At 42.2% G+C, this 19,179-nt stretch overlaps 1 protein-coding gene across 3 annotated transcripts in view; it reads left to right on the plus strand.

Moving 5' to 3' along the window:
• The window catches only part of MCC (MCC regulator of WNT signaling pathway), a 702,540-nt gene that overhangs the window by 633,486 nt on the left and 49,875 nt on the right, over nt 1-19,179 (plus strand). For all 3 annotated transcript variants that reach the window (XM_029571531.1, XM_029571538.1, XM_029571544.1), the window contains one exon: nt 18,564-18,798. In XM_029571531.1, the coding sequence (XP_029427391.1) occupies nt 18,564-18,798 (235 nt within the window). The remainder of the gene's footprint in view (nt 1-18,563; nt 18,799-19,179) is intronic.

The raw sequence follows: 19,179 nt of genomic DNA on the forward strand, positions 1-19,179 counted from the left end.
GAGGTTTCTAGTAAACTACAAGAAGTCTGTACTCAACCCAGTTCAATGACTCCAATTTATAGGAGCCCAAATACACTCCATTCAACAAAGAAGCCTTCCTTTCTCATAACAGGATGCTTACACTTCGCGCTCTGGCCAAGGAACTTCTGCAGCAGAAAAAGACAAGAGTTCGCCAAATACTGGTGCTGCTTGGGCACATGGCAGCAGCAATTCATGTTGTCCCTTTTATTATACTCCATATGCATCGTCTACAATGGAAACTCAGGAACCAGTGGTCTCAACTTCTACAATCCTTATCAACGATAATCCAACCAATGTTGCAGGACATTTGATGGTGGCTACAACCAGGGATACTAGAAATGGGCACTCTGCTACACCCAGTTCCACACCAGATCATCTGACCATAGACACCTCCACTGTCTGATGGGGTGCACATCTATACCCTTATAAGAAACAAGGTCTCTGGACTCCCCTGGAGCAGACATTGCACATAAATTTGCTAGAACTCAGGACCATTAGGTGTGCCCTCCAAGCATTCGACCACCTGCCTCAGCGAGCAGCTATCATGAGTCACATGAACAACCAGCTGGCCATGTTCTATGTGAACAAACAAAGGGATATTGGATTATGGACTCTGTGCAGAGAAACCTTACAAATTTGGGACTGGGTGTAGCATACCAATACTACACTGCAGGCTTCCTATCTGTCAGGCATTGCAAACACAGAAGCTGACATTCAGCAGAAAATGTTGCCCACATGAATGGTCATTATCCCAGATGATAATAGACAGCCTCTTCCACCATTGGGGCCAACCATGGATAGACCTCTTCACCACAGAACAGAAAAGAACGATGGTTCTGTACCATCCACACCAGTCTTCAGGAGGAGGAGGCAGCAGATGGCCTTCCTAAAACCATGGACAAGGTCTCTGCTTCATGCTTTTCTCCCACTGCCACTACTGTCCAAGACGGTACAGAAATGTATGCAAGACCATGCCAAGATGATCCTAGTAGCCTCTGCATGGCCACAACCATGGTATGCGTTTCTTGATACGTCCTCCACTGGCCTTGGGCTGCGATCCAGACCTGTTAACACAGGAGGAAGGATGCCTCCTCCATCCGTTACATTCATCTCTGAATCTAACCGCCTGGATGTTGAATGCAAGGCTATAGCCCATTGGAACCTGCCAGACTCCAGGAAGTTCTGCTTTCGGCAAGGAAACCTTCTACCCAGTGAAACTAAGCGTTCAAGTCATAGTGCTACTCCAGATGGCGCACTCAACAATTCATCGACTCATTTTCATGCAGACTGAAATGTTTACTATCCTATCTTCATCATCTTTTCAGTCAAGCCTAGCGACCGCCTCAGTCTGAGTGCAATAGCAGCTTACCATCAACAAAACAAGGGGACACCAATTTCCACGCATCCACTCACATCTTGCTTCATGAAAGGTCTCCTACACCTACACCCAACTGTGAAAAAACTGCTAGTTACATGAAACAGTGTCATTCTTGTCACTTTGATGAAACTTCCATTTTGAACCCCTTATGTAACGAACCTCACATGGAAGGTACTCTTCCTAGTGGCAGTTACTTTAGCAAGGAAGGTAAGTGAACTTTAATTATTAGTCCATTTTGCGCCTTATCTGCAGTTCTTCCACAACAAAGTAGCACTCAGACCACACCCTAAATTCTTACCAAATGTGGTATCTGCTTTTCACTTAAACCAAAACATCTCCCTTCCAATGGATTTTCCACATAAACATGACCAAGAAAAAATGCTACACAATCTGGATTGTAGACTAGCCCTAGCCCTGGCATAGTATAAAAGAACAACTCAGGCTCATAGAAAAACTTCTCAACTGTTCGTTTCATAAGAGCCCAACAGGCTGGGAACAGCAGTAACAAAATGGCCACTTTCAAACTGGATAATAGCCTGCATTCAACACTGCTACACCACACACTCGCTACAACTTACAAATTCAGTAAAAGCACACCAGGTGCATGCAACAGCAGCTTCCATCACGCACCTTTAAGAAGTGGCCATAGAAGAAATATGTAAAGCTGCCACCTGGTCATCCATTCATACTTTCACATCACATTACTGCCTCGATGAGTCTACAGTGTCTGACAGTTCAGTGGGACAAGCAGTGCTGGACTAGGATATTACGTCTTAAATTGGGTATCCATGAAGGCGTCTAAGTTAGAAAAAAAAAAAAGTATCTTCAATTATATTAGACACATATCTACTAACTCTCTGCAACCCTCAGCTTGGGACTCCCCCTTGAGCATGGCTAATTCAGCCTGCTTATTGATGGGGAAAAAAGCAAGCTTGCTTACCATAAACTGTGTTCCAAGAATTAGATATGTGAAACCTGCCCCCCTCCTCCTTGGACAACAACTCCTACCCTGTAGTGTGTACTAGGTTTGTAACAGACTGAGGAGAGTTCTGGAATGGCTGTTTGTGCGGGAAGCTCCAGGCATGCTTAGTAGGCCAAAAACTTTACTGACTTTGAGAGACAGCTCAGCATTGTGTACCACAGATGACATCGCCCATTGAGCAAGGCTAATTCATCCTGCTATCGTTTACGGTAAGCAAACTTGCTTTTCTCTACAGAAGGGCTGCTGCATATGGAATATTCCAGACAGCCAAGAAAATGATTTTAAAAACCACAGGATAGATATTAAAAAAAAAAAAGAACTCCTAAATGTAGGCCTCTAAACTAGATCCCTAAGGCTTCAGCTGAAAATTCACATAAGTCAGGGGCTTAAATTAGGACTGCAGTTTTTTGTCTAGATTTAGGTGCCTAGTTCTGAAGATCAGTACCAAGCTCCTAACTTCATTTCACTATCCTAACTCCGCCTCCGTAGCCACCTATTCTTTACGCTCCTAAATTTACGATCTGAAGGAAACTAGGACCCTAAATTTAGATACTTGGTCCTAGTAAGTTTTCAAAAGTGGAAGAGGTTTTAATCCCAAGGTAATTGCAGACTCAAATTCTCTCTAAAAACCTAGTTATGTTCTTTGCAGTGCTCGTGTTATGGCTGAAATTCTACTTTTAGTGAGTGATTTAAAATAAATGGAAAATGAAACTGCCGGAGGAAGGCTGTGGGCAAATGAATAGCATTTTTAATTCTTGTAATGGGTGAAACGCAGCTGAAAATGAACCCTAATAATGTATGCACTAAGCTTTCCTCCTTGTGAAGGGAGAGTACACCAGACATTTAAATAAAACACACTGGTAATAAACTGTCTGGGATTCAGCAAATTAGTTTGTTACAGGAAAGCTTGTTTACAGCAGAATGTGGCTGTCATAATAAATCCTGCACAGCTGTTACTGTAGGGACCCAGTCTTTGCTTTGCTATACAGAAAAAAAACCAAAAAAGTGGTATATTCAAAAACTTAAAACAAATTGAAAAAATTGGTATGTTCATTCTGTTTTAAGTTTTTTTCAAAAATACACTGCATTAGACAGAAACACTTAAAACGACTCCGTGTCCTCTAGCTCATCATTACATGTCAAAGAGAAAAACTCTTCAAAAATCTCACACCTCAAAAAAAGATTTATGAGCCTAACATTTATCAATCAATATAAAAATGCCTGCTTATTAAGCAAGTTATTATATTTGCCCTAAATTCACTGAGACCCGTTTGACAGCCAAACATAATATACTCGCTGGTTTACAGATTGAATATACCCCCTTACTATACCCCAAATGCTCAACGGCCCATTTGACAGCTAGTATTAAAGTCCTTTACCCGGGTTAGCCAGCTGTCTGAAAATTTTGCTCCTTCAATCCAGTCAAAAGCCCTCATAATTTTACTCCGACCGTAAAAAAGTGTTCCCAGAGGGGCATGTTTAGATTGTGGGGAGGAAAATGTACATTTTCTAATTTACATGTCTCTTTTTTTTTTTTTTTCATATTGAAATGTCATCTATGCAGCAAGCATTTTACAGGTTTTTTTTTTAAATAAAGTACACATGCATTTTCCCTTTAAAACCTAAATAGAAGATCCGTGAGTACTTTGCACTTAGGTTTATGCAGGCTCAGAAAAAGACAAGCTTCAAAACAGTATGTCTAAGCAGCAAGTCCCCCTGAACAGAACATTTACTGGCAAGAAACACTGCTTGGGGGGATGGCAGGACCCAGGTGAAGTCTCGCGCACACTCAGATGAGGACAAGTAATTTAATCCAGCCACCTGCAGATGTAGAGGACTGAGATCTTGGAGGATGAGATCCAAATACACCAGGCTTCCATTATTCAGTGTGTTGAGGCAAGAGATGGTGAGTGACGCCACTGATATGGGAGGAAAATGAATTTGGAGCTCTGCTTTGTTGTGAGGATGAAGGATCTGATAAGAATTATGCACTGCCTTCTAACCTGGAACAGGAGCCCGGGACAGTGCCAGTCATGAACCAGAAAAGAGGGGGTGAGGAAAAACCAACCTTGCCAGGAAATTTTGCAGAAGGTGAAGGGTAAGTCCTTGAACTTCCCTGTGTGTACATGTTGAATTGCAATCTTTTGGGTGATGGATATTGTAACCATATATGTTTAACAGTTAGGGGTGAGCAGTTCCAGTCGTCGAGGGGCCACAAACCAGACGGGTTTTCAGGGTATCCTGGTAAGCTGTATACATGCAAATCTCTCCCATGCGTATTCATTAGGGATGTTCTGAAAACCCGACATACAGTTCTGTTAGCCGACAAAGTGCCAGCCCTTTCCTTTTATTTATATTTATGGCCTGGTTGTTGCTCACGGATCATTTTTTGGGCTACCAGATCTGACAGCTTCTGTGCATCTGGGCTTAAGACACCATGAGCCTTGCTATGCAGCATACCGGGGATGTTGCTCTTGGGATATTGCCCACCAAGCTCAGCCATCTCAGTAACAGTCCTTGCCTGAGAAGCGTAGACCCTCTGGAGCCCAGTACAAGTTCAAGCATAGGTCAACCAGTAAGTGTTACAAATGCTTGCTCGCTGAATGTCTCTCCAGCATGCATTCTCAGCCCCAGACAGCATAAGCGCAAAAGCCAAGGATGGAAATTCGACATGAGTCTTCCCACTCAACAGCACACAGGGCTGCCATTGGCCCCTCAGTGAAGTTCCTTTAAAACCTCCGGCAGTCTCTTCCTTGCCTTGTGGATTAATCTGAGGTTGCTCTGCACTCTGCTATGAATGGGGTGGGGGATCTTATTACTACTATTTATTTAATAAGACTCCTATACCACCCCGCCATATATCATAGCGGTTTACAGATATAACGTACATACTATTAGTCATTTATATACTGCTCCCAGATGTATGCAGTACTGTATAGAAACACTTAAGAGGACCATCTTTGCTCATGGCAAACCAGTAGCCTACTTCAGATGTTTGGAACTCTAAAAGGTAATATAATACAATCGGCAACTTATCAAACCCTCAAGTTATTTAGGTCTCATTCAGAACATATATTAGAAACTTTCATAAATTGGTGCAGACAATTGTACAGTATCACCATAAATCAGATCATTACATTACTCTTTTAATCACTGGTCTCAGTCCAAATTCAATCTTTTTTTTTTTTACATGTTTTTCTGCTGTAATAAATATCCAGAACAACTTTGTGAAACTGATCACTTGTCTGCTTATGAAACTGAGATGGTTACCATGTTTTGAAAAAGATCATCTGGTTCAGGGGAACAGCATGACTAGCCTTCATGAAGCTTCCAGTCGAGCACTTCCAAGGCTTCCAAAATGAGGGTTAGCTCTCCACACAAAACATGGCAACATTTAAATTATATGTGGCCAATCAAAACAGACATTTCATGGCGTTCATACAATCAATCAGATCAGCTTCTTTATTTAAAGGTATAGATGGAACTGATCTCAGAGTAAAACTCAATTAATCAGACTAAATCATTCAATCTCTTCATATATACCCATAAGTTGAACTGTTCTCAGAGTGTAAATCCAAAACTGCTCTTTTATTTGAGAGCATCATGATATCCTCCTCGCCTTTCTCATTGACAATCCATTTGAAATCTGTAAATGTGTATTGAAAAGTGAGACAATGCACAACAATTGATGTCTGCATAATAGCAGTGTGAAGACCACTTCTATATTCTATTAACTGCATCTTAATTGAACATTTTGTGTGGCCAACATAAATCTACAAGAACAGACATTGAATCATATAAACTATATAATCAGAGGTACAATTAGTATAACGTTGAGTAATCTTGTTCTAGGATGTTCCCAGGTTGTACCAGTCAAAGCAAGATCACCTAAAATCACACTTCCCATGGACAAAATGCCCTGGTTGTGCTTGCTTTTCCCTGAACAGCCACTTAATCCAAATTTTGGTTTAATTTATTTGGAACCTTAAAGGACCAGCAGTGTTGTCCTGGCCTGGCCTTGTCTATAGAGCTTCACATGGTAAGAGTTGATAGTAATTACTAACAGCCACCTGGCATCTAAGATTAACATAATATGCACATAAGACCTACCATGACTTCTCTATGAAATAATGTTGCAGTGGCGGAGGCTATGCCCTTGGCCCTCATCTTCCTGTCAGTTTTAATGTTGGTACAAAAGAACATGACACAAACAGAGAAAGGGACAGAAGGCTGCTGCCATGTGAATACAATGAGGATATTTGTCCTTCTGCCAAAATCTTGGGAGCTTTACTAGATGGAGGCTAATCGTTAAAACATCTGCTCCCCTCTAACTGCATGATTTTAAAAATGAAAATGCATCTAACTTCTGCTATTAGAGTAATTAACAGTACCATTTTCTGGTTATTGCAGAATTGGAGATGGAAATTCGAAGTCTCATGGGAGTCCATATTCAAAGTGCTTTTTTTGGCTAAGTAGAGGAATTAGACAAAGAGCATGTTTTGGAAATCCTGCCATTTTCACCACCCCAACTTACATGGCTAAGTAGCTATCTGGCTAAAAACTTAGATAACTCAGGAGCAGGCTGAGGGCATTCCTGAGTGGAGTAATGTTATCTGGCTAATTTAGCCAATATTGAACATTTATACAGTTAAGTTAGCCTCAGAGCAGTCCTAAAGTTATCAGAGTATGTGTACTTGGATAATTTGAATCTTAACTAGCTAAATTAACCCCTTGATAATCTTTACCTCACTGCAAATGGAAAACATTAACTCTCTGCTCTCTACTCTGAGGAATAGTATGACCTACGCTGAAAAAGCCCAACCTTGATATAAGTGACCCAAACAACTATCACCTAGTCTCAAACCTCGCAAGATCATTGAAAAGGCGGTTCTACTTCTACTACTACTACTACTACTATTACTACTTTCTGAACACCTGACCATCACAAACTCTCTTGCCCCCCCCCCCCCACCCCCCCAGTCTGGCTTCTGGCCACGCCACAGCACAGAAAACAACACTAATAAACCTGGTGGATGAACTTTGCGGCTGTGTAGACTGAGGGAAACCAACCCTGTTAATGCTCCTTGATCTGTCATCTACTCTTGACTCATTAGATCACCTCAAAAGGACATAGGAGCAGCGGGCATAGTTCACATCCACAAATGCACCCAGGTTAGGAAGAGCTCTCGCAGAACCTCAACCCTAATGTGGTTTTCCACAAGACTCTATTCTGTTGCCCACCCTTTTCAATATTTACATGGACTCATTGGGAAAAATTATCAGAGACCAAATTGCATATTACTGCTATGCTGACAACATCCAGCTACAGGTCCTTACTCAGTAGAAACCAAGACACAGACATCACCAATCTTAATAACTGCCTATAACTAAACAAGCTTAAGTCTAAACCCAAAAGAGACAGAAATGCTATGGGTTGGGAAACATCTCAACTATCCTTACCCAAAGGTGACCTTTGATGGAACAACATTAACCTTTAGCTCCCAAGCTTGGAGCATGAGATTCATCTTAGACTCCCAACTAACCATTAAATCACAGATCCAAACGGTGACCAAAATAGCCTCCTTCCATTTTGCTACTTCCTGGACAACATTGCTTTTTTAACTGCCATTCTAGCCACTGTAATATTCCTCTAGACTATTACAACTTGTTCTACACTGGAATCCTTAAAACCCTTGACCGCTGCTTATGCAAGCAAATTTGGTCATATAACACCTATTCTAAAAACCCTACACTGGCTACCAAAACTCTACTCACCAAATTCAAACTCCTAACTTTTGCCTAAAAAGCACTCGGAGGACTAGTGCCAATCTACCTCAGCACATCTCTCTAACACCTTACATACCCACTCCCTTCACTACCTGGTACAAGCTCACCTAGTAGTGTCCTCTTCCAGAATAATGTGCTTCATCAACACAAGGAAGAGAACATAGGGTCAGTCGCGATTCTGTGGATCACTCGTACCCCCACATCAGACTTGCCTCAGACCCACTTTTCTTCAGGAAACTGATGAAAACATAGCTTTTCAAGGTATCCTTTGGTACCGACCAGTATCACAAATGATCCTAAATTCTTCATATAACCTCTTTTACCCTTCTGCACAATGCTATTGCTCCCAAACTATCAACGCATTAACCACAAAGAATCTCATATTTAACCTGAATAGAACCCTTTATTCCTGTCATATAATCAGTGCACTGTCTTATCTTGGATTCTAACTAGAATCTATATTGTAATCAATTCTGACCTGTACTGTACCAAAGTCTAATCTGTATCACACTCAGCTGTTATGTCTGTAAATAGCTGTATCATATTTACTCATACTCCTATAGCACCAGCCTGTGTATTCTACTGCTTTGTATGTATAAAATGATTCTACCTGTAACCAACTTTCAACTCCCCAGTTGGAAAAACATGCCTTAAATTAATAGTAATCATGATGATGAATATCAAATGTTATCAAGTTAACTTTTAGCCAGCTAAGTTCACTCACTGTTTTTCTGAATATTGACCTCCTGGACTTTATCTCCTTACATGGAACTATCATGTCCTAGGACATATTTTAATAAGAAACATCTAAGCTGATGACTGGTAAATTTAATATGGTACTTTGTCAAATTTGTTCCATTTGTCTTATTCCTGGGAGAATTCCACACAACTGCACAGTGCAGAATTCCTTTTTCCATACAGAATTTGAGTGGTTCCACAGGAGGTGCTTGCAAGGAACCAGCCAGAAAAAGGAACTGCTGTTCAGGAAGAACCAACTTGGATGAGTGTGTTAATGTGAAGAATAGGTCTGCGAGCTAAAGGGAGCAGGAATAGGACCATCCTTAGGGGTTGGTGGGAAACCAGACAAACTGATATGGGCCCTGTGCTTTGGGCCACATGTCAGCAATTTCTATCCTTTTATCTGTACACCAAACCCTGCCATCTCTATGCAATCCCCTCCCACTGGCAAATGAAAGAGAGCAGTGCCTTTTACCTGTGACTGTCTTCTCCTCTGCCATCCTCCAGTTGTAAGTTTGGACTACGCCGGGCTCTAGTGTTGTAGGACTTGCTGGCTTCATATGGCTTAAACTTCAGATGGAAGCCGGCAGAGGGAGAGAAAGACACAGGTAAGAGAAACATTGTTTTCCAACAATTCCTGCCAGCAGGAGGATTTTGGGCCAGAGGGGAAGGTACTGCAGATGTTTGCATGGTGGTGAGAAGAGGGAGACAGATGATGATTGTGCCAGTGAGAGAGTCAGCGGGTGGGGATGAGATAATTGTGCTGGAGTTTTGGATTCTCTCTCTCAACATATAGCCTCATCCCACATCCTCTGCTGCCTCCTACTTCCCACACCTAATTCTAGTTTTCTGTCTCCTCCTCTTGCATCCTGTCCCAATTCACTTGCTGCCTGGCCCTCCAGGGTCCTCTATTGCACCCTCACCCTCCTCTTGCTGCTCTTCCTCCTACCCCTATACTATTCATCCTGTCGTCAGAATCCAATCATACCCCCATCTTGCTCCTCTGTTGCATGACACTGCTCCAGTCTGCTTGCAGAATTTACAAATCTTATAAACATACTTTTAAAAAAAATTTTTTTGCTCTGAATCCCTCAGGGTATCTTAAAGTTCAGAGAAAATGGAAGCAAAACTGCCCACCAATTTTTAAAAAACTAAAAGGCAAGCAATTGTTTTTTAGGATGATGGAATCCCCCTTAGTTACCGAAAAAAAAAATCCTACCTTAGTCCAGTATCTCCGTCTCTCAAACCCAGCCTGTATCCTGGTCCCTGTGGGGTGGAAGGCCTCCAGATCTTAGCTATTCTTCCCGCACTTCCTATTCGCTCAAGGTGACTTCTGAGAAAGAAAGGTCTTGTGTCTAAATGCCAGAACCATATACCCAATTTCCTAGCTCCCATTTGTGAGGAGGGATGGACAAAAACCTTCACACTACAAAAAGGAGGAAAAATCCAAAATATTTAGTCCAAACATTTCACGCTGGGTAATGCTGTCACTGTTCTTGCTTTCTCAAGGAGGTAGAAGGACAGCTCACAGGTCTCCAGCCCCTGTTGTCTGGACTGGAACTTGTCCCTCTTCTAAGGGTTCAGGATGTTCCCTAGAATGAAAAAAAAAACTAATCCAAAGCCTGATGAAAATTCCCAGAAATCCTCACTCTTCCCAAAAATAACGCAGACTCCCTCAGACAGGAAGTGTAGTGATGAGGAATCATCCAATGGAAACAAAAGCTCAAAGTTAGGTTAGTGGACCCAACTCGGTAGAGGAAAAGGAAAACAAATCTTGCTTCTCCAAGAGCCAAGTCAAAATGACCATGCTCTCTATACCACTAGCTTCCCCAAGTGCCCTAAGGGATAACCAGTCAACCACAGCCAACCTCAGCAGGAGAGCCTGGAATGGAATGGAAAATCCTACTGAACTGTTATGGGCAGAGACCTAGGACCATCTAGTGTAGTGGTTCTCCACCCTGTCCTGGGGACACCCCCCCCCCCCCAGCCAGTGGGGTTTTCAGGATATCCACAATGAATATGCATGAGAGAAAATTTGCATGTTATGGAGGCAGTGCATGCAAATTTTCTCTCATGCATATTCATTGTGGATATCTTGAAAACCCGACTGGCTGGTGGGAGGGTCCCCAGGACAGGGTGGAGAACCACTGATCTAGTGGCTGAGCAGGGAGTCCTCCACATATTGCTCTCATTTATCACTTACTAAGCTCAGCCATCCCAGTAACCAGCCCTTTTATGTTTTAGAGTGTGAAGACAGGTAGGATCCATACTTGGCACCTATGTTGCCTTTGGGGCAGGAAATGTGAAAGGATTTGGCCTCAGCATGTGTGTTTCTGTGTAGGAATAGAGAGAGATTCAACCCTGTTGCCAGCAGTGTTCAGCACCTCTCTCCTCTGCATTTGAACAGCTTGGGCTATATATAGTAATTTCAAGGATTGAGGGCACCAGTTTAACCTCATTGATATGAGATTTCCATGAAATAGAGAGATGGTTTGTCTGATGAGATGAAATTCCATTTCCTTAAACTTTCCAGCTTTTATCAGTGATGCCTTTGTGTTTACTAAGGTCTTTTATTGCTTTCAATGCAGTTGAATTAGGATTTCCTGAAGTAACACTGTTTGCAAAGACTCATAGCCCACATGGGTTGGTTTAGACGTCCCACCTTGTAGGTACCAGGAAAGTATGATGTGTTTTTAGATCCTTGAATTGTCTCTTATCTTGTCTGTGAACTGTTAAGGCTTTGTCGACTACCTGAGCTGTCAAGTTAAACTGATATAACAAGGATTCAATCCTACAAATTGTCTACGCTGGCTGCAGAACTGTTAAAATCTCTCTCAAGATCTGATTGGAGGTACAGGGGATAAGTTATGAACATTGCTCTTCAGATAACCATTTTAACTAACCTGGCTCAATGTGGATGCACCAGTTTGATTACTGGTTTACTCAGAGCTTCAGAACAGATTTATCAAAACAGTTTAGTTATGCTGATTCTTCAGAATGATTAACTTGGCATATACCAGGTGTAATAATTTCCCATCCTTAATTAAGTCACAGTCATGCATCTTAAAATGCTTTCAGTTGATTATTTCTTTCCTTAAGAAAGGTCTGTAAATACTGCTTTAGCCTAGTGATGTATTTATGTTGCTTTGTTTACCCTATTTTTGGAAAATTCATGAAATCTTGCTAATAAGGTGCTGGCCAAATGATTCAATGCTGCATGTAGGAGATTTGGGTTTGATTTCCAGACCTGGCTTCTGCTTCTCAGGCTCTCTAAGCCGAGTGACGTTTTTTTATTTTGCCTCAGGGGAGATGAATGGGACGGGAGTCCTAGCCATTGCCCTGCAGCGGCACCGAATGATCAGACTCAAGGTGCACATGTATCAGCTTCAAAAAAGAGCCACAGTGTGGGGCCCTGCAGCTGAAAGATTGTTGGGCACAATAAAATATAGGGCAAAACAGCACAACCCCTTGGGATAACTGAAATTGAAGGCCTGTGGCACTGCAGGCTGATTCCAATTGAGCTGGAAGCCCGAAGGAGCAACAAGTAAGTAGCAGATTAAAAAAAAAAAAAAAAAAAAAGTGCTAATTATGAGGTAGATTTTAAAAGCCTTGCTCGCGCAAAAATGGCTACACACGCTCCTGGGCCACGCAGGAGCCATGCAGATTTTTAAAATCTGGGAAGGATGCGCGTGCATTCATGTACGTGGGTCCAGAAAAGTAGGTGGAAAAGGGGCATGGCACGGGCGTTCCAGAGGCGGGGCCAGCACTGACACGCGTAACCCCTAATTGCCCTCAGCCTGCGCGCGTATGTTGCAGACACAACTTTTGCTACAACTCCTCAGCAGGCGAAGGAGTCCAGAGAACATCTTGGGGGGGGGGGGGGGGGAGAGAGTGAGCCTCTCTTTATAGGGCTCAGCCTGACTCAGTTTGTGCACCATTGTAAGGGGGGCCTTCGATTCGGTGTGAGTTTTGGGGGGGGGGGGGGTGCTACAGAAACATTCAGAGGTATTCATTGTAAAGCTGACATCATTAAAGAATTTTAGTCCTTATAAGAGATGAAAAGGAGTTGATTTGTACAATGCAGCCAACCCAACTTCTGCAAACTCACCCCGAATGAAAGTGCCCCCCTTACAGTGGTGCATATATTGAGTGTCAGGCTAGGCCCTATAAAGAGCCTTTCTCGCTCGCTCTCTCTGACATACGTGTGTGAAAAGTATTTTAAAAGCTTCGCGTATGCCTTATAAAATAGTGTGTACCTTTGCTCGCGGCTCGATATGCGTATTTATGGGCGCACGCAAAGCCCTTTTAAAATCTACTCACATAGTTTTATGCCAAACCATGAGCCTTCTTTCTTAGCATAAACAGATATTGGCAAAATCTAAAAATGTTCATCTGTCATAAATACAGAACACGAGTGTTCCTAGACTGAAATCTTCTGTGGTTTTCCGTAATCTAAAGCGATATCATGAGTGATGTTGTACAAGGGAAAGATACAGCTGCGCTGGCATCCCTGAATGGTCTACCAACAGGCTGCTGAAACACATCCTACAAATTATTATACAGTCTGAAATTTGAAGGGTTGGGATAAGATTTATCAATCAAATGTTGTACCAAAAGCATTGCAGTGGCTCCTCTATGCTAATATATCTGCAGCAAAAGAACACAAGGGGGTTTTATACACATATATATATATATATATATATATATATATATCTGTCATACAGGCTTCAAAACAATGCAACTTAATACGAAAAGTGATTTATTCCCCTGCTGATAACTGAGATCATCCAGCATTCCAGACAGGCACGTTAATGGATGGCTTAGCCCTCACCCCGCAGCTGATTACAGGTCCTTGGAGACTGCAGACTGTTTGTCAATGAGATGTCGTAGAAAATGCAGTATTATTCTAGCTTTCACTTTTTCCACTGCACAGTGCTAAGAGAATAGGGACACATGGAAATCAACCTCGGAGCAATCTCTAATCCTGGAAGTGGTGGGAAAAAAATCAGGATTGCAGTGTATCTATCTCAAAAGATGGTTGATCATGTTAAAAATAAATAAATAAAAATACTTAAGGAATGCATGGTAAATAAAGGGAAGGTGGGTGAAGGTAAACGTCCTGCATGTGGTCTGGAGGCGGCAGTCTTGGCCATGGCTCACCTGCCTTGAAAGCAGCATTCAAATTCAGTTTTCAGCTAACCTAATCTGTTTTGTGAGTGTACAGCACAACCGCATAATTCTGTGTACGTCCTCCTAAATATAGATTTTATAGAAAAGCATGTGGAAAGAGTTTTATATAAAATGTGAACTTAAGAGCAGCATTGCTGGGTCAGACCAAGATCCATCGAGCCCAGCCTGGGTCATAAGTACCCAGCAGATATCTCGCTTCCAGGCATAAGCGCTGGCGTTCTCAAGTCCACCTGGCTGCTCATTGCTTATGGACTTTTCCTTTAGGAACTTGTCCTACTCCTCTTTTGAACCCGTCTCTTAGTTGCCTTGACCACATCCTCCCACAGCAGACTCCATAGTTTAATTGTAGGCTGAGTGAAAAAAGCACTTCCTACAAATTGTTTTAAATCTGCTGGTTGCTAGGGAGTGACGGGCCCAGGTTGACTCATTCTGAGCGGGGGACCCAATCCCCGCACACACCCCTGGAGGTTGAAAAGCATGAGAGGATGTCTCCATCTGAGACTGAAGAATGGGGAGAGAGTAAAACTGAAGACAGGTGGCCTGAAACTGAAGTCTGCCACTGTCTAGCCCACAGCGGATGTTTCACGTTGTACGGGCCTGCATGTCTTTTTGGGTTTGATTTCCAGACCTGGCTTCTGCTTCTCATAGCAGCTCCTTGCCCTCCAACTGCGGAAGTGATATGAAGGGTGTGGGGCTACTACTGCCACAGTATAGGACCGGGGGCAGTCACCCTTCCTTAAAAATGGGGTTAGGCTGCAGTAAAATTAGCATGTATGTGTAAAACTGAGCATAGCAGGCTTCTTTTTCTTATGGCTCCCCTTGCTGCAAACCTATATGATAGTAATAATAATTTAGAATACATTTTACAGTAAGAAAACACTAAAGCATAGTACAAGCCAAATAAACATAAAAATAACTTTAAAATATCCAATTAAAAATGTCATCAAATGTAAATCCTATATTAACATAATAACCAAATACTCTAGCACAATTAACAAAGCAGTATAATTAAGCATTTTCTGAAATCATAGGAAGATACTTGGGCATAGGGGCTGCTTGTTAGTGCTATGGGATGGAGGAAGTGGGAAACCAACAAGATCCCAGGAGAGGAAGTGAAAAAGAGGAGATACTTCAAGGAAATTTAAAACCGGACCAAAAGGACATGCCAAGGAGAAGGACTGTCATCAGAAGGTGCTTTGACCTGCCTCAGATCACCCATTCCCCTGGAATATTAGCTTCTCAACATTGCCCCCATTTCTGTACCCCCTGTAGTGTTGGCAGCGATGCGTGCGTATCTTTTAAAATCCAGTGTCGGCGCGCGCAAGGCTGCGCAAAATCGGCAGCCTGCGCGCGCCGAGCCACGCAGCCTGCCTCCGTTCCCTCCGAGGCCGCTCCGAAATGGGAGCGACCTCGGAGGGAACTTTCTTTCTGGCACCCCCTACCTTCCCTTTCCTTCCCCCCCCCCCCCACACACCTTTATTTCAAAAGGTACGCCCTGCCCAAGGCAGGCGTAACTTGCACGCGCCGGCGCGCCATGTTCTGGTCCAGGGGCTGGTCCGGAGGCCGCGTCCATGCCCCCCCGATGACATGCCGGCCGCGACATCAAGGTTAATTGTATGTTATTCAAAAATGCTAATTGACGTCTGTTTTGAAGATTTTCCTCCTAACTGGGAAGGGGGGTTATTTGACAGAAAAAGAGCCTGGAATGGGTGGGAGGCAAACTAGTGACTAGTTGCCCAGGAACCAGTATCCTCACTTTTTCAGATCAAATAAGTGACCTTTGCAAACTCGCAATTCTAATACTTGCAAACAAATACTAACTTACACTAGCTCACAAAATTAACAGCATACCAATACTGGCCTTAAAAAATAGCACACAAGCACAGGCAGTAATAGTTTAACTTTTAAATGTTTGGGGGTTTTTTTTAATGATTTTAAGTGTTCTTTACCAGCAAGTCCAACTTAACACCAGAAGATAGTTCTGCAGTCAGCACTCCCTCTGGACTGGCCAAAACAGTTAATCATGAGTCAATAGTTTTGGTGTCAGTCCTGCTGCTTCATTCAGAACAGTTCCCTAAGCAATTTGCCTTTCAGGCTAATATGTTTAGCGTTGATATGTTGAGTATGTTTATATACATTTTTGTATTTTAAGGTATACCAGGTGGCCTATTACCATAATACCCTTTATTATATTTTGTAAGTAAAAGTTATAGGTTTACTGACAATGGACTTCTGAAACCACCCATTCTGAAGACGAAATGTAAATGTAGTTATGCCTATATTTTTAACTTGCTCCACAAGAAAGTTAAATCGAGACAAATACCATGTTTTCAATTTACCTGAAATCATACACAGTGGCAGAGGGGCATCTTGAACTGAAGTGCCAGGATGTCTCCTGAATCATAGTTCAATGCTGCGATCATTAGACCCCCTTGTTTATTTATTTAAAAATAATTCATAAGTATCAACAAATACTTCCCAGCTGTACAGCATGTAAGAGGATCTCCATGGTTAGTGTACCGAGGAGGAACTTGTTAGTTCAGAATTTTTCATCACATTTTGTGACAGATTTGTTATAGTAGAGTCTAGAGGTTCTCAAATGGGTTGGGCGGGAGGAGGAAGCGTGGTTGAAGCTTGTGTGGGGATTGGGAGTGAGGAGCAACTGGAGTGGAGAGTTGCCCACATGGGATAGAGGTGGGGAGAGAGGAAGATGGAAGGGGAAAGACATGCATGGAAGGGAGGGGTAAGGAGGAAGAGGAGATTAGAAAGGCAAGGGGGAGAGATGGTTGAGAGGAGAGAGAGAGAACCCATTTGCCCTATGCTGAATAGAGCATAGAAGAATAGATGGGGAAATGTGGGGGACAGTTCATATACCTGTAATCTAATCCTGGGGGTCCCACTAGTAAAATGTTGACAGCTCCTGGTATGAAGCACTCTTTCATTCATGGAAGTTATCGGTGAGACTTTCAGTGCACTTAGTCTAAGCCAGGGCTTCCCAAACCTGTCCTGGGGACCCCCACAGTCAGTCGGATTTTCAGGATATCCACAATGAATATGCACGAGATACATTTGCATACCATGGAGACTATATGCACATTTATCTCATGCATATTCATTGTGGATATCCTGAAAACCTGACTGGCTGTGGGGGTCCCCAGGACAGGTTTGGGAAGCCCTGGTCTAAGCTAATATGTCACAGAGTACTGGGGTTTTAAATTTGTGAGATTTCAAGTCTCCGTAAAAATCAGAGCTGCAAGTCTGAGCAGCTCCAGAGTCTGCATAAAAATCTTACCTGCTGGGACATTTGTTTTTCATATACAAGGGAATTTATACTTTGAGATAGAGTGGTATTTTATTCATAAGAACGTTTTATATGGTTCCATTGTAGGGGTGTTTAATCTGTTTTGTTTTGATCACAACACAGGATGGAGGATGTTTTTTGCTATTAGTGATTAAAATGTTTACGCTAACCCTTGTGGCAGCTTTATGGTAGCATGAACTGGCGCTTTTCCACATTTCTAAAGATTTAAGAAATATTCATGTTGATATTCAAATATAATAGAAACATTTTTAAATTAACTGGCCGTTGAAATCGAGCTTAACCATTACCATCTAATAGAACTGTTTGTCCTGTAAATTATTTATGGTTAAGTCACTTTATACATGTGTGCATGTATAAAGTTTTATGGTGGTGTTTTGATATATTTTTTGGTTTATTTACAGAATACTGAACAACTTATCAATTTAGCATGCTAGTTAGTACATACCTCTACAATATGTAGAATAAAAAACCTCTCAAATAAAATAAAACATTTTGAGTCTTGGTGAAATTATATTTGTATGAATACCACTGTGTGCAGATATAGAGGTAATATTCAGCAGCGCGGAGAACCAGAATTCACTCGGCTATCTTTAGGTGAGAAATTCAGTGGGACTTCTTAGGGTTGAGTCTGCCACTGAATGTACTTTGCTAAAGTCACTCAGGTAACTTTAGTCCAATGGATTTTCCCTCCAGTCTTCTGTCCTGACCCCTGAACATCCCTCATCTACTCTCCCTGTTTTTATTCAGCTAAATTTTACTCAGGTTTATAATTTCTTGGGTAAAATGTAGCCAGTGATGGGGGAAATGTTCAGTTGAAGATTTTTTGACCTCATAAAGTTTTAGAAATTTCTAGAGTAGTGAAAGGGATATTAAATTAATTGGACGGATGGGCAATACGGTCTTTTTCTGCCATCATGTTTCTCTGTTTCTAAGTTGTCAACTCGCTTTTCAGGAGGTAGGTGTCGTTGTGCATGGACAAAACAAATGACCATTTTCTCCTTATTACAAATGCACTTCAGTGGTGAATTTAAACCATCTCTGTCTTCTCTTTTTTTGAAGAGCCTAGAGCTATTTGTGTATGTGTAAATGAGAACTGATTGTGCTTCCTCGTGTTTGTAATTTCTCTGTACTTTTTATTCTCACAGTACAACAAGCTCGACTGCAAGCAGCTGCGATACAGAGTTCACCAAGGAGGACGAACAGAGATTGAAAGATTACATCCAACAGCTGAAGAACGATCGAGCAGCAGTCAAGCTGACCATGCTGGAGCTGGAGAGCATCCACATTGATCCACTTAGTTATGACGTCAAGCCCCGAGGCGACAACCAGAGGCTAGACCTGGAAAATGCAGTCTTGATGCAGGAGCTCATGGCCATGAAGGTATCTGCAACAGGATTCCTGTGCTTTTCCAATTTGTCATTTCAGTAGCACAGGAGACTTTGGAATCAAAGGCCCTCCTCGTCTGAGACCCTGAGGTGCACAGTCACTGAGCAGCTTGTTTTATCAGGCAGACTGAGAGCATGGGCTGGTACATCCTAAGTAGGCAGTGTTGGGAGCACATGTGTCATTGGTACAGCTTATTCTGGAATGTGTTTATAATAAATCCAATGACACATTGTGATTTATGAAGTTTATGCCATTGAGAACTAAAGTTCCTGAGCCTAGATAGTGTTAGTGATCTCTGTTAAAGCAGATGATTATACTTGGATCATCTGTTTTGCTGGGCTTATTCACTGTAAAATGAGAGGTTGGTTTCCAGAT

This window comes from Rhinatrema bivittatum, chromosome 1, assembly GCF_901001135.1.
Source record: "Rhinatrema bivittatum chromosome 1, aRhiBiv1.1, whole genome shotgun sequence".
NCBI classification, from domain to species: domain Eukaryota; kingdom Metazoa; phylum Chordata; class Amphibia; order Gymnophiona; family Rhinatrematidae; genus Rhinatrema; species Rhinatrema bivittatum.